We start from the raw sequence: 23,797 nt of genomic DNA, 5'->3' as shown, positions 1-23,797 counted from the left end.
TAAATTTGCAGGTAAGGAAAAAAAAAAACGCGAGAAATACTTCAGCGTAAGGGGGGACGACCGAAAAATGAGGTAATTGATGAGAATATATTCTCTCTCTCTCTCTCTCTCTCTCTCTCTCTCTCTCTCTCTCTCTCTCTCTCTCTCTCTCTCTCTCTCTCTCTTTTCCTCTTAGATTAAAAGGTTCAGCTTCCATTAGCCACAATATTTTTCTCTCGCTCTCCAAAGTAAAATTTTCCTATTGAAAAACATACTTTAGATAGAATAAAAGTAAACAGAGAATATATTATCCTAATTAGTGATACCGTGAAGAACTGCTTCTTCCTATGTCCTGATGAGTAAAATACGCCACTCCTTTTACAGAATCGTCACTATTCAATACTTATCAAAACATGAAACCTATATGGGCGTCAAGTGTTCTCAAACATATTGCGAAAATAATAGAACCAATTCCCTAATGCAAAATCTGATGCTTCAGTAAAATAATTTGTCAGGCCAAGTTCATGCAAATTTCAAAACTGCTTAAAACGATATTCGTGAAATGACATGAATTTCTGTACTGCTCATCCGGGAATTCGGAAGGACCAAAACGCCGGAGACCTCACCCACGAATTCATAAAACCGAAGCCGGTGGCAGCTTAACATTGTCCTTTCACTTCAAATCAAAACAAAATTCTGTCCAGCTTATCCATAGATTCGTTAAATGGACGCATATTTCACAAAAGATAATCCAGGTCATCTCTGAAATTGCGAAAGCGACGCAGAAAATAGTCGAGTTTATCGACGGATGCCTGAATTGACACGAGAAATAATCCGGGTGTTATACGACTTCATAAACTCTTGGCAAAATGCGATTTGGAACACCCACGAAATCGCCAATTAACTAAAAAATGGAATCCAGTCAATCTCAAATAACTAAAATAAGAATGATGATCTAAGCAAATGACAGGTCCGCCTTGTCGTGAAATAGAACCAAAAAGAAAGCATAGCTTTTCCACGAATTCGTGAATCGATGCCAATTTCAATTCAGCCTATTCATAGATTCGTGGAATCGACTCGGAACTTAGTATTGCTTATCCACGGACTCGCCGGCGTATTACCACACGAGGGCAGGATATAAGAATGAATGACCAAGTCACTTTATCAACAAAATCATTAAACAGCCTTCAAAGGCTACATAACCAACCTACGAATCGAAGTAGAAGAAAATCCTTCAACAATCTCTTGCAGAAGGTGATGCAACGATCTCCTGCCTATTAAATAAAAGGAAAAAAATGCAACTTACTCATCCAGCCACAAGCAAATAAGCTGCATGTTACGAGCTCGTCCAAAGGCAAATTCAAATTCGCAAGCAAATGTAATTAAAGTCATAAAATGGAAAAAAAACTCCCATGGGAGGCTAGGAGCTTGGGGTTGAATAAGGGACGACCTAGTTTTTGGGAGAAATGGAGGTGGAGGGGAGGGAGGGTGGAGGTGAGGGAGAAAGAAAGAGAAAGGAACCAGGATGTGGAAGGATTGAACAGGGGAGTTGGGGGAATTGCATGGACGGAGGTTCGGGAAGGAGACAACACTTCCCCCACCCACCCCACTCACTCCCTATCCTAACCCCCCCCACTTTCCTCTTCTGCCTCGTCCTCCCACCTTCAAAGTTTTCAATATTGGATTTTATCAATATTCAATACGAAGAAACATTGCCTTCAAACACAGAATAATGAGAGGATGATGGGACTTTCTCTCTCTCTCTCTCTCTCTCTCTCTCTCTCTCTCTCTCTCTCTCTCTCTCTCTCTCTCTGTTTATTTATTCATCAGTTTATTTTGTTTGGTCTTTTGCTGGACTGAGGGAGCACCGATGAATAATTCACTTCATTCAATTTCATTCATTCGATTACGGATGCAAATTGCGTGTCTTCGCTATAAATATTGAATCAGATATCAGGAGAATTTTATGGGGCAATATACGAGTCCGGAAGAAACAGGGTTGAGGCTTGGGGGGGGGGGTTGGAGGATGAGGAAGAGGAAACTGGATCTCAATGTGAGAATCGAAAAAAAGAGAAGAGGAGAAATACGAAAAGATTACGATGGAAAATCAAACTCTTGCAAGCATTCCCCCCCAAGAAAGAAAGTAATAACATCCGCTCAGATTCTCCCGCTAATAAACAAACAATTCCCTTCCTCCTGGATCCCTATATTTAGAAGCAGCAGCGTGTGTTTATATGGAACATCTCGAAGGAGATCGCAGTTGAAATCAAATGCTTGCAATCATTCACTAATAAACCGACAACGGCTTCCTCTCGATTGCACATGCACAAACATAAGAACTCTCACGGGGAAACAAGCACTCTCACGCACAAGAGGTAGAATGATACAGCGCCGGGCTTATCTCATAACATCCGCGTTATTCAGTACAATAAACAATGTTAATAATAGCATCAATAACATTATTTACAGTAAGCGTTCCTGATGCTGTAAACATTTGCGTTAAACACACGGTATATCCGACGAGAGAGGGAGCTCGTATCCTCCCTAGGCTGAGACAGTCTCTCTCTCTCTCTCTCTCTCTCTCTCTCTCTCTCTCTCTCTCTCTCTATGTACTTAGATGCCTCTTGTTGATTTATTGATATATTCGTCCGCCCCAATCGAGTAACTGACATGGGATCTCTCAGCAGCGGCTTCTTTTGGAGTTTATTCTCTCTCTCTCTCTCTCTCTCTCTCTCTCTCTCTCTCTCTCTCTCTCTCTCTCTCTCTCTCTCTCTCTCATATATTTGGTTACGGACGTTGGTAGCGGTGCATGATGTACGCATTGTTATTGTGATGCATTTACCAACTGTATTAATTTTTCATTACATTTGTTTGTAATTGAGATGCGTCGATACTTTCAATACTTATTTACGAAATTATGAAAATTTCCTACTACAGGATCATATTATCTATAAAATTTGTCTTTCCTTTTCCATTATTGTTTTCCTTCTTTACAGATTGTTATAATATGGCGTTGGTTTCTTTTTTTTTTTTTTTTTTTGCCTTGAGTTTATTTATCGTAATACTGTCTTTGCCATAAATGCTATTCTTCAGGACCGGATCTCACATGTATATGAAACCTGTTTTTACGCAGTTCATCTTTGTTTCGACCCTTATACGTCGTTATTGATCTGTTTCGTTTTTTACCCCATCTACGAATCAAGCAACAGCATTTTTCCTTAACGTGGGCCTTTTCTTGGGACAAATGTTTCATCTTTTCCTTTGGTACGGTTTTTTTTTTTCCTTAGATAAAGGCTTTTTTTTTCCTTTGAACTTCCCTTTGGATCAGACTGCTGAGTCTTTCTTTATTGTGATCCTGTCTTTGGATCAACTTGTTGACAGTTCTCTGCTGGGCTCCTTTTGTTTTGGAATAGGCCACTGACTTTGAAACAGTCGCCTGAAAATCAAATTAATCTCATTGCATCTCGGTGGATATCAGAGGGTTTCTCAATTAAAAATAAAATCTAAATTTCTGGTTTCGAAAATTTTTCCCGGTACACATTCATGGATGAAAGTAGACCTTAATAGGGTCGAAATGACAAAAAAAAAAGAAAGAAATTGGACAGGATAGAGAGGAATTGGATTGGGTACATAAACTGATAGGAATAGAAAGGAATGAACTTAAATGAACAGGAATTAAATTAAATTTGCCGAACTGGACAGATTGGAGATGAATTAACAGAGTTTTGAATGAATAAGAATGTAACATGCTTAAAATTCACGATGTTGCATTGATTTTAAAATTGATATCTACACTTTTTTTTTAATGTTACACACCTTTTGTAATTAATTTCTAGTAAAGACCATTCTGAATAGGATTGAACCTGCTTAGAAAAGAATGAACGTAAATACATAGGAATAAACTGATTATGCACAGAGGGGTATTACTGGATATCATCGAGTGAACGTGAATTGACCTAAGCCTCTCACTCATTACTTGTCCTATCCAGCTTTGGCAACTATTTTTACCCACGTACTTAGCGATAAAAAATGACAAAAATTCCCTCGCGGGTTTATTTGAAGCTCTTTAATTACAGCCGAACCACATGAGAAGCACGGTTGCCGCAAAAGTTTTCTATATTTATATACTTCATTTACGTAATTAATTCCATTTTTTTCTCCAACGCATCAGCTGAGCTCTCGTCAGAAAAACAGTTTGGTTGCTATTCATATTACATCAGTAATAAAAGCTATGAGTTATTTTGCCTTTTGTAAGTTTTAGTTTTTATATATATATATATATATATATATATATATATATATATATATATATATATATATATATATATAGTATATATATATGTGTGTGTATATATATATATACACATACATACATATATACATACATATATATATATATATATATATATATATATATATATATATATGTGTGTGTGTGTGTGTGTGTGTGTGTGTGTGTATGTATAACTGAATCACGAAAATATGGAACGTGATGAATACGTAAATAAAGACAAAATCCACGAAGGAAAGAGAAACACTGGAGTGCTGCGAGGCCTTTCGACTCTCGTCCTTTATACTTTTATATTTCTTCAGTCTGCTAAGTAATGGACGACAGTCGAAAAGCCTCGCAGCACTCCAGCGTGTCTCTTTCCTTCGTGGATTTTGTCTTTATATATATATATATATATATATATATATATATATATATATATATATATATGTGTATATAATGTGTATGTGTGTGTATGAATGTGTATGTAAGCCTCTGTATATAATCATATGAAGAGAAAGTATAGCGGTGAGGTTAATGTTAATGACAACTAATGACGCCAATATTGAAATATCTAAGACACACATTCCTTTTTATACAGCAGAATGATAATGAAGATAACAACGACACTGGCAGTGTCTATCAACAATGACGCAAATGATTCATAGTCTGAAAAAGAGGCAGAAGGAGCATAACTCACCCGAAGGATGCAGTTGTTTGCGGCATTTTCCGATATCTACGATCCTATAGGAGCGAGAGCCCCGCCCATGAATACAAAGAGCCGAATTAAACACGAGGTGGGGGTGGGGGGGATGGAACGAACGCCCGTATTGTCTCGAAAGCACGTACGAAAGGGATTGAAGCTGCGGGGATACGCACGGCTACAGTTCCTTCGAGCCGCCGAGAGAGAAACAGGACACGGAAGTTTTCGGAGAGAAAAGAAAAACATGGTCAGGGGCAGTTTTCTCTCGCTATATATATATATATATATATATATATATATATATATATATATATATATATATATATATATATATATATATATATATATATATATATATATATATATATATATATATATATACCTTTGTTCCTTTAGTTACGTGGTTTAAAACTGAAGACTGATTAAACGAATTCTGTAAACGTTAATGCATATGGCATCGTATATGTGATGTTCAGACTGAAACATACCTATGATTTGTGTATGTCAGTGTTTCTTTTATTTTATACTCCTCTTCGTACAGATGGTCTTTGGCTTCGTGGATATTCTACTGAAGTTCATTCATATCTTAATTTCTTTCCACTTGAAATTCTGTAGGCTTTTAGAATGGAGTAGAGATGACTCCCTCCCTATGCCACCAACTTTGCCAAATCTGATTCAGAAAGCGAGGTTTGATGTTTGCTTATAATCGCTAAATACCGTGGTGAACTTACTTATGTATGTTTTGTTTTTGCCTGCGTATCTCCCCCTCCCCCCACAACCACCACCACCGTCATTACACGCGATTAATATTCCGAGTTTACTTTGCCACCCAACGCCCCCCCCCGCCTTCAACCCTCCGAGATCAGCACAGTGCCTCAGAGGTTGCCAACAAGTGACGTAAGGTGTCACCCGGTCCATTTCAGTTCTCCTCTGATCTCTCTCTCTGTTCGGAAGTCATATCACTCCGCCCATGTCGATCATGGTAAGTGTGCTCTCTGCCGTTGGCGACTCTGTGTTGCTTGGGTGTGTGGTTTAATGTTGGTAATGCAAAAGCAAAGCAAATTGATGCAAATGTAGCCTCGCGTGAATGATCTCAATTCGTGATTATTTATTTGCCTTAAATCGGAATGACGTCGTCTGTCTGGGTCGATGAACAATGCTTTTGTAATGGTGTTGTATTTTAAAATCAGTCCTAGTTAGGGTCGATGAACAATGCTTTTGTAATGGTGTTGATGAACAATGCTGTTTTATTGTTTGAAAATCAGTCCTAGTTAGGGTCGATGAACAATGTTGTTGTATTTGAAAATCGATCCTAGTAAGGGTCGATGAACAATGCTGTCGTAATGCTATTGTATTTGAAAATCAGTCCTAGTTAGGGTCGATGAACAATGCTGTTGTAATGCTGTTGTATTTGAAAATCAGTCCTAGTTAGGGTCGATGAACAATGCGGTTGTAATGGCGTACTTGAAAATCAGTCCTAGTTAGGGTCGATGAACCATGCTATCGTAATGCTGTTGTATTTGAAAATCAGTCCTAGTTAGGGTCGATGAACAATGCTGTTGTATTGTAATGAAGTATTTATATCTAAATACGCTTTTCGCGTGTATTTGGAACTGTATAAGTTTTTTTTTTTTTTTTTGGGGCGGGGTAGGGTAGCTTGGAGAGGGTAAAGCTTTCCTTAAGATTTCAAATTTACAAAAACTTGCAGTTGAATGACGGCAAGTAACACAAACTGGTTTACAGTTCTCATTTAGCGTTTTGCGGGCTGCTTATTTTTCTATTCTTTTACAAACTCAAAACCAGCAGTGGTGGTGGTTTTGTAGCAATGGCTTAACGAGTCAAAAAAGGAAATGAGCTCGTATGACGAACGACTTTCAGATTCTGGATTCCTTTAATAGAAAACCCCCTCTGTCAACCGATCTATGGTTAAGTAATGGAATTTCCAAAAAAACTTGTAATACTTCGGTTTAATAAAATTCAGCCATGGTTAACATATTGTCCTTGAAAACGATGAGATTAGGTAATAATATCAAGCACACCTGTTTAAAATATGCCTCATTACTGAATCACTGGTGAATTTTTATTTTTATACTATTTTCTTCGTCTTGATTCTCGATAGATTTAAACATATACCGTCTTAAGTTTACTGCAATCATTCGAAAACAAACAAAATACTCTAGACGCGATAATAATAAGTGTATCGATGTTTTCAAATCTAAAGACGATAATCTATGCCTAAAACCCCCTAGCGGATCGGAGGGGGTAGGCATCTGGGCACGTGGCCCCCCCTCCCCATGAAAAATAATGACAAAATAACAGTATTGAAGATTTAGATAACAGTAACATAAATGAAATATAAAAATGGGAAAAAAATAAAAAATCTATTATGGAAATAATAAAATTGAAAGAGGGAGTATATAATAAATATATATGTGTGTATTATGTATAATATGAAAATTGGTGAAACCCGCCCCCCCCCCCGCCCTCAATGAAATTTTTCTGGATCCGCTAGTGCTAAAACCTATATGAGTATAACCTATTTTTCTGTCACTCAATTACTGTCATTATAAACAGAGATACGGTTTCGTTTCGTAATCACCACTGGTCGAAGTTCCCCAGTCTTTCCTCAGACGTCGACAGACAGGACTGGGGAGAACTTCGTGTGATGATTTGATAAGGTCTCGATAAGATAAGCCGCGAGTCGCGATAAGATAGAGAGAGAGAGAGAGAGAGAGAGAGAGAGAGAGAGAGAGATGTCCACCGGGAGGTCTCTGTTATCGCTTTTATCTGAAGAGCCACTTGAGAAAGACAATGCTTGTCTTCTAATATTCCCCAGGGACGTTAAGTTTTGACGTAAGGTGACGCTTGTGTTAATTTCGAGCGTGTATGCAATTGTTCGTTTTAAATCTACGCATATTCTTGAGCTGTGCCGGAGTATACCAGCGTATTCAAAATAGATTTTTAATATGTACGAATTTGCATAATTCCAATGTTGGATTTGTTCAACCCAGACTACAAATACTATCCTCGTATAAAGACGCTGGATTTAAACATAAAAATGTTTGAATTCAGTTTTAACGTCTAAAGTACAGGTTTCATGATCGTGTGAACATTCCGCGTGTTCCTCATGAAACAGTTTATGATAAATCATGTTTTTTTTTTTAGATAAAATTGTATTCATTTGACAGTCTACAAAAGTCCCCATTGTCGGCAGATTAACAGTTTGTGGTATGTAGATCGGAATTTTTAATGCATTAAGAATGTATTATGAAAAATACACTACACACGTGCAAACGCGCACACAAATATATTATATATATATATATATATATATATATATATATATATATATATATATATATATATATATATATATATATATATATATATATATATATATATATATATATCGCCTCATATGCCAACATATTTTGCTTCTATTGATCGCTGGTTTTCCAGGATATTGACTCCCGTCTCATAAAATGCTATCGCAGGAGCCGCACATTTATTCAAAAACAACGACAATCTCTCTGTAGTCTACATCTGCCTACAGTTGGCCGCTATCTGTTCACCGCCTCGCCCCGCCATGTTTCATTCGTATGCCTGCGCTATGGCCGAACAATCCGAATGGCCACCAAAACCATGTGGCGATTTTCACACGATTTTTTTTAGAAACATTATTCCTAGATAGCTAATTAGTCATTGTAGGAGCATTGTTTCTCTGTGACTATTCATATCATACAAGGATATAATGACAATGTTGAATAGTACCATATGCTTCACTAAACAAAGAAAGTCATTATGTAATGATTTTTACCTTCATTCAGTGAGGAAATGCAGTTATGTGATGATCTTAACATTCAGTCTCAAAGAAAACGATGTACTAATGCGATGGTAATTAACCCCGTGTGATGTTCTTCACATTATTCAGGGAGAGAATAGCACCTTAGGCCTATATGGTAAGTTTCAAATAACTCCTTGAAAAAAAATACCACCATTATCAGACGTCTTATATGACCCACTGAATAAACTGAGGACTCTTCGGTGGATTTCATAATACTCAGCGTGTGTGGAGAAAGCGCCACTACTCGGTAGCTTTTATATCAATCGGTGGAGATATAGTGCTTGGTTATCTCCTCGTTACGCACTGGGGATAATGCGCTGTTTAATTCTCAGCATTACCCAAGAACAATACGGCCAGGTTTCTAAACCTTGGAGGCAGCATATCGTCATTAAAGTCTCTTCCGACCCGGAACGTTGCGCATTAGTGTCTCGGGACTTTGGCATTACCGAAACCGATTGCCCACATCGTAGTAGCAGCAGCAGCCATGTTTTTATTTGGCAGTGAACTTCAGTGCTGAATTTTTGTTACCATGAACATATGAACTTCAATACTGAATGTTTGTGGTTGTGCTCATAAAAACATATGTATATCAGTAAAGACTAACGCAAATTGCCATGGAAAAGCAGTAAAGGCTAAAGCAGATTGTTCTGGAAAAGCAGTAAAGACTAAAGCAGATTACCATGGAAAAGCAGTAAAGACTAAAGCAGGTTGCCATGGAAAAGCAGTAAAGACTAAAGCGGATTGCCATGGAAAAGCACTAAATACTAAAACAGATTGCCATGGAGAAGCAGTATTGACTAAAGCGGATTGCCATGGAAAAGCAGTAAAGACTACAGCAGATTGCCATGGAAAAGCAATAAAGACTAATGCAGATTGCCATGGAAAAGCAGTAAAGACTAAAGCAGATTGCCATGGAAAAGCAGTAAATATAAAGCAAATTGCCATGGAAAAGCAATAAAGACTAAAGCAGATTGTCATGGAAAAGCATTAAAGACTAAAGCAGATTGCCATGGAAAAGCAGTAAAGGCTAAAGCAGATTGCCATGGAAAAGCAGTATAGACTAACGCAAATTGCCATGGAAAAGCAGTAAAGGCTAAAGCAGATTGCCATGGAAAAGCAGTAAAGACTAAAGCAGATTGCCATGGACAAGCAGTAAAGACTAAAGCAGATTATCATGGAAAAGCAGTAAAGACTAAAGCAGATTGTCATGGAGAAGCATTAAAGACTAAAGCAGATTGCCATGGAAAAGCAGTAAAGACTAAAGCAGATTGCCATGGAAAAGTAGTAAAGACTAAAGCAGATTGCCATGGAAAAGCAATAAAGACTAAAGCAGATTACCATGGTAAAGCAGTAAAGACTAAAGCAGATTGCCATGGAAAAGTAGTAAAGACTAAAGCAGATTGCCATGGAAAAGCAATAAAGGCTAAAGCAGATTGCCATGATAAAGCAGTAAAGACTAAAGCAGATTACCATGGTAAAGCAATAAAGACTAACACAGATTGTCTTGGTAAAGCAAAGCTTGTTGTAGAGGCTTACGCTTCTTTTCAACATAAGTGATTAAAAGCAAAACTTACTGAAAATGGACGGTACATAAACCTAGTGATAGAGAAGGAACTATAAGGAATAGGCAAGTATTTCTTTTAAACGAGTTTCTTTGATTTAGTCCAGTGAAAGATAGAAGAAAGTAGCACTTAAAAAATGAGAGCACTGTTTCAAACAATAATGGACAAAGTCAGTGCATTACTATAATTACTGGGTCAGTTCATAATAATAAATATGCAAAAAAACTGAATTACTTGGAAGCAAAACATCTGATTTTCCAGGAACAGATTTAGCCATTTGAACTTTGCGATTTTTCAGAGTTGCTGTAAACGAAAAATACCATAGGTGAAGAGTAGATGTAGCAGTAATGGAAATATATTTTCCAGGAGCTGCCACTAAGGGCTGGGGTAAGAAGGAAGAATAATAGATGAAAACAGGAGGTGGCAAGTAAAAATAAGCAGAAATAAAGCCGAGGGCCAACTTTGAAAATGAAGAAGCAAGCAGGTGTTGACCTATCAATAACATGAGAGACGGAAAGATTGAATAAAAGCCCAAAAATACATTTGCAGAGTAAAAGAAGTAAAACAATTTGGAAGAAGTTGCGCTGACAGCTTTGTCAAATTCCATAAAGATGTCAGTGGTGAAAAAAAAAGTCTGTGAGAACCTCCAGAAAAGGTAACAGCGATTATTTAGACGGAGAACAAACTCCATAATTGATCGGTCCATATAAAAAAATAATATTGATCTGGAAATAAAGATTTAATTTTGAAAAGGGGGCAGAACAATTAAATATTCAGTTTTAAATATTTGAGCGATATCAAAATTGAAACAGTCGGAAGCTAAAGTTATTCACTAAGAACACATAAATAACTACGCTAATCTTATTTTTATTACTTTTGAATACCTGGATCATACAGGTAAAGCCTTTACGTAGTCTTCACCTGATTACATTTTCCTGTTTAGCTATTTTTTTTTTTATAGTAAGCAACCAGATTTTGTTTTAGGAATGTGACGAACGAACAGCCATCTTAAAACCCCATCTAGCACAGAGCCAATAAGATAAGGAGAGGAGAGAGAAGAAATATATACGACATATCGCTTCAGTAAAGACAAATCTTAATTCTATATATCAACTTTAAGACTTGGCATTCTCTCTCATCGAGTCTCCAGTCTCTGTTTCCCCGAGATCTCGAGTGACTAAAATATCGTCTCATCATATTTCTCTGAACTTGGTTTGGCCTGCTACTCGAAGTCTCAGGCTGTCAATAACTTTTTCTTGCATCTCAAGCAAAACAAAGTTTACCAACAAGCAATCATCTCTCTCTCTCTCTCTCTCTCTCTCTCTCTCTCTCTCTCTCTCTCTCTCTCTCTCCCAAAGCTATGCATCTTTTTATGATTTTTCTGTCCCACGTATTTAGACGTTTTTATCTACCATATTTTATTTATTTCACGGTAGTTTGGATCTTATCATATATATTCATTCTCATCACGAGTAGTTAGTCATTAGACTTTAACACTGTTAAAATTTTATGCAGTCTTATTTATCTACCCATATATATATTATATATATATATATATATATATATATATATATATATATATATATATATATATATATATATATATATATATATATATATATATATATATATATATATATATATATATATATATATATATATATATATATATATATATATATATATATATATATATATATATATGTATGTATATTAACTCCTCGTATCTGGTAAAAAGTGACCAGTAGATTCTAATTATGTATACATATATATATATATATATATATATATATATATATATATATATATATATATATATATATATATATATATATATTTATGTGTGTGTGTGTGTGTGTGTGTGTGGCACGAGGAAAAACGAAATAATATATTGTCCGGACTAGTTTCGTTAATTTTAGAATATTAATTACCTACGTACGAAAGTATGTAAATATAAATACGTATGTGCGGCAGTATGACCCCTTAAATATAAAATAATTTCTTCTTTCTTTCTTTCATTTTTTTTTTTGACCCCCATCGTCCCATCCAAAGTACATCGAAATTCTTCGAGATTTCCACTCTTTCTTCCATCGTACCCTGTCAGTTGTCAGAAGCCTCGAAATCAATGAATCATGCATCACTATTGAGTGATCTCTCTCTCTCTCTCTCTCTCTCTCTCTCTCTCTCTCTCTCTCTCTCTCTCTCTCTCTCTCTCTCTCTCAAAGCGTTTTGCAAGATCGATATATAGATAAGATTAATAGTGAAATCAGGTTCAGTATATAATTTTAAACACATTCAGTTGAATGTTGCTTTTCAGTCCTAATTTTATAGTTTGGGGTTTTTCTGTGGTGAAGGTTTTCTTTAAAGTAATTTGCATTTAAATTTGCTTAGAGCTGTTTTACATTCGTGCAAAGTGCTTGGAAGCACTCGATGAGTATCAGACAATTATGATGAGTCTTGGTTTAGTTGTGGCTATTTATAAATAAAACTGTATTTTTAAAACTCTGACATTTTTTTGTGCGTGCAGAAGCATGTTTCATGTGATAAAAACTTTGAGAAATTTAGAATCTTAACCTACAAGAACTCAGCACTGGATAACGTACTTGATATGCTGAATTTAGCAAGATCGACATAATTCAATTCTTATTTTTTATTTTCATTTATTCCTTCAAAATACTGACAAGCCCACATCCCGCAATTCAAGTTCCAGCGTTCATAATATCGACTGGCAGTCGACAACAAAATATAGAGCACTTTAAAATGTATATAAAAGGACCTTCCCTTTACTGTTTTTATCCAACCAGTGCACGCACACACAAACACACACACGCACAAACACACATACACGCGCGGATTAAATGTCACCCTTTGTATACACGACTACGGGCATATCTGTCGCGATATTTTTTAACTCTTTGCAGCTATTTCTCTCCAACGTCCCGGCATTTCGCGTAACGCAGGCATTTCCGTGTGAGTAACCGCTCGATCGCTCTTTTATAGTCGCTATCGAATCGCCGATCGCTGAAAACAAAGTCTTTAGGGTGGAATTGAAAACAAAAAACCAGAAAACCAAAAAAAAAAAAAAAAATTAAAAATGGGGATTTTCCGATCACTTGAAAGCATAACGTTGTAATATTTTTCGACTGGAATTAAATCTGAATTGCAGAAATCGTATTTTCTTGCTCAATATGAAATATCTTTAATGCTAGGTTATTTGTTGAAAACAAATTGATTTTTTTTTTTTTTTACAGCGATTCATATACTTTTATGTCCAGTTTGCCTATTTTGTTCCATGTTATTCACAGGCATTTCTATATATGTATATATATATATATGTGTACAATATATATATATATATATATATATATATATATATATATATATATATATATATATATATATATATATATATGTATATATATATATATATATATATATATATATATATATATATATATATATACTGTACATATATATATTATGTATGTATATATATGGATGTATGTGTGTGTGTGTATGTTCCAGCATAATTCTGAAATTCACTGAGCAATTTCAACCAATTTTGTATACATATGACTTACTGTCTGGGAAAGAATACTGTGGGGTTAAGACATCACTGGCACCAAAGGGAGTGGGGGTTGGAAGGAAGTGACATGTAAAAATGACCGAAAATGCAGATATTAGTGTCTAATCCATAGTTTTCGAAGTCGCTGAGGTGAATAGTGACACTCCCGATGTCCTTAAGCCAAGTTCAGCCCCAATTGGAAGAGGGGGTGAGAAGGGGAAGGAAGGGGATGACATGTAAAATAACAGAAAACGACAGATATTAGTGTCTAATCTACAGCTTTTGAGATCGCTTAAATGAATAGTGACACTCCCAATGCCCTTTAAGTCCAAATTCAGCCACAGTAGGAAGGGAGGTGAAAATGGGGGTGGGGGTGGGGGCAGGGGAATAAAATGTTAAAAATGACAGATACTGGTGTCTAATCCATAGTTTTCAAGGTTGTTGAGATGAATAGTGACACTTCCGATGTCCTTTAAGTCCAAGTTCATCACAGATAGGATGGGGGGGTGAGAAAGGGTAAAATATAAAATGTCAAAAATGCTGGGCTATGTAATTGAAGCAACTATCTTAACAGGAAAGGGGCAGGAGAAAGAAGGAAAGAGAGAGAGAGAGTTTATCGGTTGTCATTCAGAGTTTTCCCGGGCAGCACTGGGTTGGTCTGCTAGTCTATATATATATATATATATATACAGTATATATGTATATATATATATATATATATATATATATATATATATATATATATATATATATATATATATATATATTCCTCCCCAGGGCAGTCAAAGACAGAAACAGGAAGAAATTTACTTATCAATCCAAGGTGCCGCTCTTCACCTGAATAGTGAATTAAGCGCCTGGATGTTAGTTGACTGTTACGAGTGGCAGCTAGGGTTGAGAAGGGCATGTTGCTAGGAAGCTCATGCCAAAACGCTTGTTGAAAAACGTATCCAACCTCTCTGCATGGAATACACACACACATATATATATATATATATATATATATATATATATATATATATATATATATATATATATATATATATATATATATATATATATATATATATATATATATATATATATATATATATATATATACAGTTATACCAATATAAATATATGTAAATAGCGCATGTACGTATGCGTACGCAGATATGCAATACGTCTTCTCTAGGCACGCTGTTAAAGGCCTCAATATACTGAAAATACTTTTAGGACTGTCAGGAAACACAATCTAATACATTTATCTTTCAACGCTCGAAGGAAAGCTTCGAACTTCCAAAGCATTTCATTAGTCTTCGTGTTATGTCTTAAGCTATGATAAAAAAATTACAGTCCTTGTTGTTATCTAGAGAGCTTAAAGTTCACGTTCCCCTGGAAATATAGTTAGCTGTGCTGGAATCCTGGAAATTCCACCCTTTCAACAGACGCGTTTTTTTCTTTACATTTCCTGGTATTTGGTAATGATCATTGAAGTCCCTATTATATTATTATAATAATAATTGTTTTGTCCTGAGGTTTGCATTCATGAAGTACGATACTATATGCATCTGTATGTACGTACATATAAATATATGCATACATATATACATAAATATATATACATATACAAGTAAATAAATAAATATATATAAATATATATATATATATATATATATATATATATATATATATATATATATATATATATATATATATATATATATATATATATATATATATATATATATATATATATATATATATATATATATATATATATACATACTGTGTGTGCGTGTTGTATATAATTAGATAAAAGAGGTCTCTTTCATCAACATCAGTTATATGAATTAGTGAACCCAGGAATGTGAGTATGAATCGTCAGTGAAAGGAACTGGCGGAATCATTCAGACAACTGAGAGTAAATGTAACGAGTAACAGAGAAAAGGAAAATCCTGGAACGGTGAAGTATGGAAGGGTGAAGCAACACATCAGAAGATGTGGGGAAAAAAATTATTTATGTATAAAATAAATGGAATTCACGATGAAACTGTTGAGCCTTGTCGTCCTAATGGAAGAGAAGTATGGACGAAAGTGAGTTAAAGAATAATTGGAAGATGCTGAATGAAATAAAATCATTGGAGACCGAATGTATTTAGAAACACAAACAGTTTCGGAGCCTCGTGCTCTCTCTTCAATGTGGAAACATTAAAACCCAACTGCAAACCAGTATGAATGAAGGTAACAAAAAGAAAATAATAATAATAATAATAATAATAATAATAATAATAATAATAATAATAATAATAATAATAATAATAATAATGATAATAATAATAATAATAATGATAATAATAATAATAATAATAATAATAATAATATAACACAGGAAATAATAATAATAAAACAGGCTAATTTCAAGGATAAGTATCCCTTTGAATTAGCCTTTTATTATTATTGATGTTTCATTTATTATATTATTATTTTTTCCTCTCCGTTAACTTTATTCATAATGGACTGTAATGCGGTCTTAACGTCTCCACACTGACGCTCCGAACCTGCCTGTGCTTCTCGATATATTTGTCCTCCAATTCGTGGTATTTTCCTTCAAGTTTCAAAAGTCGACACCGATTTATCATCATCTGCATATCCATCTAGATTCAGCCAGCCTTGTGCTGGCACGGGCTCTTGCTCTACATCAGCCCGTGAATGTTAGCACCGTGAAATAAAATCACTCGGAAAGTAGGTAGACAAAAACCTCCGCTCGCCCTCAAAAGGAACCAACGAGTGAGGGAGAGAGGCGTCACCCCATCAAACGGGAACCAAGCCGGGCGAAAAGAGGAAGCGGGCCGACCAAGCAGCAACCAGTCGGGAATTCAACAATTGATTAGTCACTTAATCAGGAAAGTTAATCGCCAGCTCCAGAGAATGTCATTAGAGTAACAAGTTGGACGCAGTTAACTTCATTGCCACCTGAGCGCCCGGCCTTTCGGCAGATTCGTCCATTCCCCCTTTGATCTCTGCTTCCCGTTCTCGAAAACTGTTGTATAATTTTAGGCGCAGCTGTTCTGAATTATTAATATAGACACAATTATGCAGTAATATACAAGTTTTCATACGTTTATGCGAGGGTAATTTTGCGAGTAGATTCTGTATAGATTCCTCAGTTCATATGATTCTGGGAAAAATGAAAACAATGTCTGTCCTCTAATTCAACCTATTCGCGTTTCTTAAATTATTTTAGAATAATTTCTTATTTATTACAATTTAGAAAACTCAGGTACCGCATGAACCCCGGCTAAAAAAAAATCGCCGTAAAAATAATATTTTCCACTTACAAAAAATTTTTGTTGATGCGTGAGTAATTTCCCATTATCTCTCATGCGCACCGCTAATGAAATCTCAAAGAAGAAAAGTTTAATTCTGTCTGTTCTAACGACCTGAAAGAGACAGAGGCTATGAGGATCTTGTTTAATGACAATAACAGACGCAGACCTTAAGCCTTCGCTTTAAATTTACTTAAGAGGAGAAAAGCTCCTTCTGTCTCTCGCACGGACCATTTGTTTCCATGCCTGATTTCTCCTGATCCTGCAACTTAGGCGATACACGCCTGTTAAGTGATGAGGAACAAGTCCTAATGTATACACATTGAACATTATCTACTAAGAGCTTCAGTTCCTTATATACGAAGATGAGCTTCTTATAAGTATGATAATCTTTTTGGCAGTTTGATAGGAATAGTTTTTTTTTTTTTTTTTTTTCTTCCCAACGATGTCATGACTAATTTACTCGTGTAATCTGTTCTTCAAAATATGTTTTATTTGTCATTTAATGAAACTACATTTCAAAGTGCTCCAGGGGCTAGTTAGCCAAAGTTCCCTGGCAATGCTCTTTTTTTGCAAGCATGTCAGTGAATGATAGAGAAGTGCTGTATGTTTTAATACAATAAAGTTGTAACTTTCAATGCAACGAGTGTGGGTAATTTTTATTTTTATTTTTTATTTTGCAATTATCCTCTTAAATGTACCAGAATGACTTATTTTCACTTACCATGTGAAACAGTTAGGGCCAAGACAAAAAGACTTGCAGCCTCTCCATTCATTTCTGGGAGCCTTTAGAAAAGTGGAGGAACTGGTGGTGAATTAGGTTTTGAGATTTTTAACCAAGACCTGCTTTGATACAGTAACTAGCAATAGCTAGCAATAGCTTGCAAATATATATATATATATATATATATATATATATATATATATATATATATATATATATATATATATATTTTTTCTCTCTCTCTCTCTCTCTCTCTCTCTCTCTCTCTCTCTCTCTCTCTCTCTCTCTCTCTCTCTCAGAAGCATACCTGATTCTGCAAAGGATACAGATTAATGCAGTTCCTATTCTTATGAGAGAATTAAACTGTAGTCTCTGGCTATGCTAATGCTGAATAGTAAAATATGATATATCCACAACTGAGAGCAATGCCAAAACTGTATAGAGTATGTGTGTTTACTAGACAGTCAGTCTGGTTGTTCTCCACTGGTTACCACGAATCCTACAACAATCCTTCATTTGGGTTCCTTGTTCTTATAGATTTTAGAATGCTTGATTCTTAAAGCATTACAACTTTGAAATCATATATATATATATATATATATATATATATATATATATATATATATATATATATATATATAGTATATATATATATTTGAAGTATTCTCCACTGACTTTCATATATAAAAATGATTTGCTCTTATTTGTCAGCTAACTCTCTCTCTCTCTCTCTCTCTCTCTCTCTCTCTCTCTCTCTCTCTCTCTCTCTCTCTCTCTCTCTCTGTCGAGCTGAAGGGTTCTCTGTTTATTCCGGATGTTACAGGTACTATATTTTTAGCTGAAGTGATCTTCACCTCTCCCTGTGGTGTGGCTGCTGTCAAATATAACAAAAGTGCTCTACACATCTGATTGTAATATCTGTTATTCTTCCTACTGACGTGACTTCTGTGTCTCCGACATTTTATAGCGCCCTGTTTTCAGCTGAAATGTTTTCCACCCCTTTTGCTCTTAGCAGTTTTTATCATTTATACTGAATTGCTCTCCTTGTTATACTTCTTTAACTTATTATTATTATGTACATTTGTGACTAAAGCTATCATTCCACTTGGATATTTCAACCTACCCGTGTTTTCTCTGGCTACTCTGTGTGTTGAGAAGTCATGAATAAAGGGTATGTGTCATGAATAAGGCGGATAATTTGACTGGTATGCCAAAAGCCGACGATTTGCTGAATTTGCTTATGAAGGAATTCGGGAATAACTGGATAACTTGACTGATACATCAAAAGCTGCGATTCGCCGAATGTGATTATGAAGGATCTCACAGTTTTTGAAGTAGAATCTGATCATCTTAATAAATGAGGCATCCGGTTATGACAGAATCACTGCAGAGATCACTTGAGCTGAAACTGAAATGATACCTAGTATAGTTATTAATTGTTTTGCAGAGTAAGGAATGATGAGGAAACAGAGTCTGAAGAATGGGAATTGAAAGTCATAGCTAAGGTGCCAAAGAAAGGTGACCTAATTTAACGTGGTAGCTATAGAGGCATTGCACATACGTCGGTTGTGATGAAAATATTCAAGAATCTATGTTTATTCTCAACAAGTTGGAGAAGGAAAGTGTTAGTAAGACTAGAAATAAACGAGCTTGTTTTAGAAATGGTAGGAGTTACACACGTCAAATATTTGTTTTAAGGTAATATTATTAATATGAGGAACTAAGAATACCCTTCTGATAGCTGTCGTTGATTAAGAGAAGGCATTTGGCAGCGTCCACATACCAGTTCTGTGGAAGTCTGTCTGTATATATATATATATATATATATATATATATATATATATATATATATATATATATATATATATATATATATATATATATATATATATAATATAGTGTGTGTAAATATATACAAATGTGTATTTGAGTATGTGTATGTGTGTGCACGTGCCCTTGTTTAGAATAGTATTTTAAATCTATTCAACGAGTAACGAATTGAGTAAACATTGCACATATACTGGCGGAATTCTGTTTTTAATTTTTAATGCTTTTACATATTTATACCTTTCAAATTTATGAATGGCGCAGGAGCTACTTAGACCCAGTAATGCATTGAAAGAAGGTTTGAACTGCTTTGGTATTCTTATGTTATGCAGCTTTAAGTAGTGTCATCTCTTCATTTCTCTTTCAGGGTAAAAGCTTCCAGGAACTGTGTCGAGACATGCAGGCTTTCCCGATAGTTTACCAGCACTCCATCGCTTTTGAAATACCGACAGACAGCTATTACCATTCACCCAACAGCGAGAATATCCAGAAGGACATTTGTCAGGCACTGGAACATCAAATGAACGTTCCCGACTACTTGAAAGGCTTGCAGTACTTGTCTGAAAGGGTGATTCTCTTAACCCTAGACTCCAGCACTGAATACCCAGAGTATTTCAAAATTCTGCTGATTCAGTATTTCCACAACAAGTTCTGCGAGCCGGGCAAAGTCGTCAAGATCTTCCATCCCAAACTGGTCGGTCACTCGAAGGTGGAAGCTCTGGTCACCGGAATACCGCTTCCAGTGGCCGAGTCGGTGTTTCTGGACATTCAGAAGCAGATCCCGCGGAAGTTTCCTTATCTCATCGACGTCAAGGCCAAATTCATCAAGATGAAGGACCACGGCACGAATGCCGGAGACATCTTGGTGCAAGCAAACACGGACGACCTCATACAGGTACACTGTGACCTCTGCCCAGGGAAACCGCTCGCTTTCCAGGGTCACAAAGGTAATATCAGGTACAGGTCTTCAGACCAGATCAAAAAATTGTTATGACTCGAAAGACTTCCTTCCATTTTGTAACTAACAGAAATCTCGCTCATGTTTCTCTGGCGCTTACTTCTTTAGGTCTAATTGACCCGTCCTTGGCCACTCGATCGGTTTAGATGGTGGTTGTTTGTTAAACATGCCGTATTCTGACATCATTTTCCCTGGAGGTATTCAAGAAATGCTAAACTATTTTAGGAAAAGTATTATAGGCCGAGTAACTTGGTTGAAATACCCTTGGAAATTCTCAGAGAGGTTTATTTTCTTTGCATCATCGTTACTCTGTAAACAGAGTTCAGTTGCAATCCATTTTGAATTTAAGGCACCGAAGTCAGCATTCACAACTGTAGCTAGTAAGATTAATAGAAAAGAATCCATAAATATCAGATACACTATGAAAGTCTGCTCTTTATTTACCGATTCAAAACAGTAATCGACATACTGGAAGCGAGAGACGGGCATATACAAATATAGATATGACAGTTATATTTTGCAGTTAGGCGTTGATGTACGCCAAGGCTTAAACAGCGCAACATTGTTACTTTTTTCATAATAAATCTTATAATAAAAATCAGACGATCAATAGCCTTTCAAAACCAGACTGCTGTTTCAGTCTCATCACTGTTTTTCACCTAGGATGAAATACTAACAAGATATGCTTCTTCACATAAGCGCAAAGAGCATTTGGTAGGTGGTTCGTAATCGTAAGAGACTAAGAGTAGTCACATAAAAGATTTTCCTGTGTCTGCGTGCCTTTGCAAATCAGCCATTAAATTGCCTAGCCATTACGTAATAGGATTAAAGGGAATTCTTTTCTCTTGCTGTATTTTTGGCAACTCATTTGCGCTGCTGACCTTTAATTTGATAAACTTTGTTAGTCAGATATTTTTTGCTCTTTTTATTGTCAACAAAACGACATCAACGATGCCTTAAAGCATCCATAAGATTTGGCAACTTTCCTCAAAGTTGGGGGCTTTTATGGCGTCCTCAGAATCGCTCAGCCGCAATTTTTATCTAGCGTCCTTTCTTTGTCGAACATCTCTGATAATTCGTGCAGTTTTCCGAAGGTTTGGTAATCCCTTTTCCCCGCATGTTATCCCAATCAATTCCGGCACAGCTTTCCCGTTGTTCGTTACCCAATCCTATTTCCCGCATCCACTGACACGTGCCCTCAGAGTATGTCCACAATAAGAAAAGTGGATCAACAGATTCTCACACATTTCCGTAGTTCACTTCACGTCCAAAGTCAGAAAGAAACCAGGTCAGCCAATCTCCTTTAAACGTTCGTGTTTGTTCATCGGGGAGTTTCCGTGGTACAAATATTTTTGCAACGGGTAGATTTCCTACAAATCACACAGCCAATAAATGATCCATCACAGTTAGTGGATGTCGAATTAGCAAATAGTTCACAGCGTACGATCGAACCTTTGCCAGGAACCTAAAGTGAGAGAATGCAGTGAAGAGAACGCAATGAACAGTGTCATTTGTAAGTCCAATTTATTTTTTGTGGTGGAAATGTCTTCTTTTTTTTTATAACAAATCAGTAATCTCATTGTTATAAATACTATAACAAAATTTAGGTTTTACAATCGCGCTTTAATCAGCAGTAATGAAAGCGAAACTCACGATTAAGTAAAAATAATTTTCAATCAATGTCGAATTAAAATGTACAAAAACGGATATCGCCCTTTGCCACGTGAACTGTGTCTCTCTTTAGCCAGTTTTATTGCACCTAAAAAAAGTGAATGTCCAATTTTGATGAATATGACTGAACGTTGCTACAAGTTCTGAGTTCATTATGGAGCTTGTGATTATAAAATTAAAAAAAATATGAAAACAGGATCAAAATGAGACCTAACTTGGCTTAACGTAAGATTAGGGTAAACGTGTACCAGTCAGAGTCGAGGAAATATCCATTTATTCTGTAAGTTCGTGTAGCGTATGTGCGCACAGACAAGCAAAAAACTGCAGCAAGGTGAAATTCCCACAGCCCACTGGTGGTGGGAAGAAAACAGACGTCCGATCGATCAAAAACGGGATTTTTGTTATGCCTGACAAGGAGACAGGAGGTGCTGCACAGATATCTCTAAAGTTGACGAACTCGTTCTCAGCTCAGTGCAGTGATCAAAGGAGTAGTTATAGAAGAATTCTGAGTAATATCCTTATGTGGACAAAATTATTTACACTCGGAGGATGTATCCTGTAAAAACCTCTGAAAATGGACGATTTCAGCACTGAATGTCAGATTTTAGTTTAAAAGCAAGACCTTGCAGACATCCGGGATCTTCCCACAATCCTCCCACCAACAGACCGAGGAATCACAAAGCGCAGGACGAAGCTTAGATGAAAATTCAGGCATTAATTTAGTAAAACTTCAGCAGAATGCTCACAGGGGCAGGATTTAGCTCCCAAGTTTCGAAGAGGGTATTTAATGTAATTAAAACAATAAAAAAGGGGTAGGGTTAACTGATTTTAACTAACGGGATGCATTTACGAATATTGTCCACAGATCACTCTAGATGTGATGACTGGACAGCTGCAATATCTTGGCTGAAGTGTCGGTTGGTTTAGATTAAGTCAGCCTGTGCCAGCTCAGGCCTTAACCCAAGTGTGATAAGGCCTTTAGATACTTATCTTATGTAGAGAATAATATGGTTATTGGCTCCTTGGTTCCCATTTGTTAATTGCAAGTGGTTCGAGGAAGTTAACAATATATCTTGATCATTCTTTTTAATGGCGATAGAATAGGCCTAATGGATTTCACGACAGCTCTGCATTTGGTTGTCTATGGTGTCAGCCTAATCTGCCAAGCTTCCTTCATGATACAGGTTGGTGCGGGACCTTCTTTGGATCTCATTATACAGAAATGGTGGCTTAATTTGTGCTTTCACCAGGCGGGAATCCACGAATAGTGGACATACTGCTTCTGCCCACCTCGCAGTTATGGTAGCCTACGAAATTTCGTTCCTAAATCGACGTTCATGAATAAAAAAAAAGAATAAAAGTATCTTGTTTAGAATGATGTAT

At 36.0% G+C, this 23,797-nt stretch overlaps 1 protein-coding gene across 1 annotated transcript; it reads left to right on the top strand.

Moving 5' to 3' along the window:
- The first annotated feature begins 5,800 nt into the window (after window positions 1-5,800).
- On the top strand, window positions 5,801-21,341 carry LOC136828901 (uncharacterized). The gene is made up of 2 exons (XM_067087219.1): window positions 5,801-5,934; window positions 20,153-21,341. Exons 1-2 carry the CDS (start codon window positions 5,923-5,925, stop codon window positions 20,777-20,779), a joined length of 639 nt encoding a protein of 212 aa, XP_066943320.1. The 5' UTR covers window positions 5,801-5,922; the 3' UTR covers window positions 20,780-21,341.
- The last annotated feature ends 2,456 nt before the right edge of the window (window positions 21,342-23,797 follow it).

The sequence above is a fragment of the Macrobrachium rosenbergii genome, chromosome 43, assembly GCF_040412425.1.
Source record: "Macrobrachium rosenbergii isolate ZJJX-2024 chromosome 43, ASM4041242v1, whole genome shotgun sequence".
Taxonomy (NCBI): domain Eukaryota; kingdom Metazoa; phylum Arthropoda; class Malacostraca; order Decapoda; family Palaemonidae; genus Macrobrachium; species Macrobrachium rosenbergii.
The sequence above is the reverse complement of the archived record's forward strand: the minus strand, read 5'-3'. Positions and strand labels throughout refer to the sequence as shown.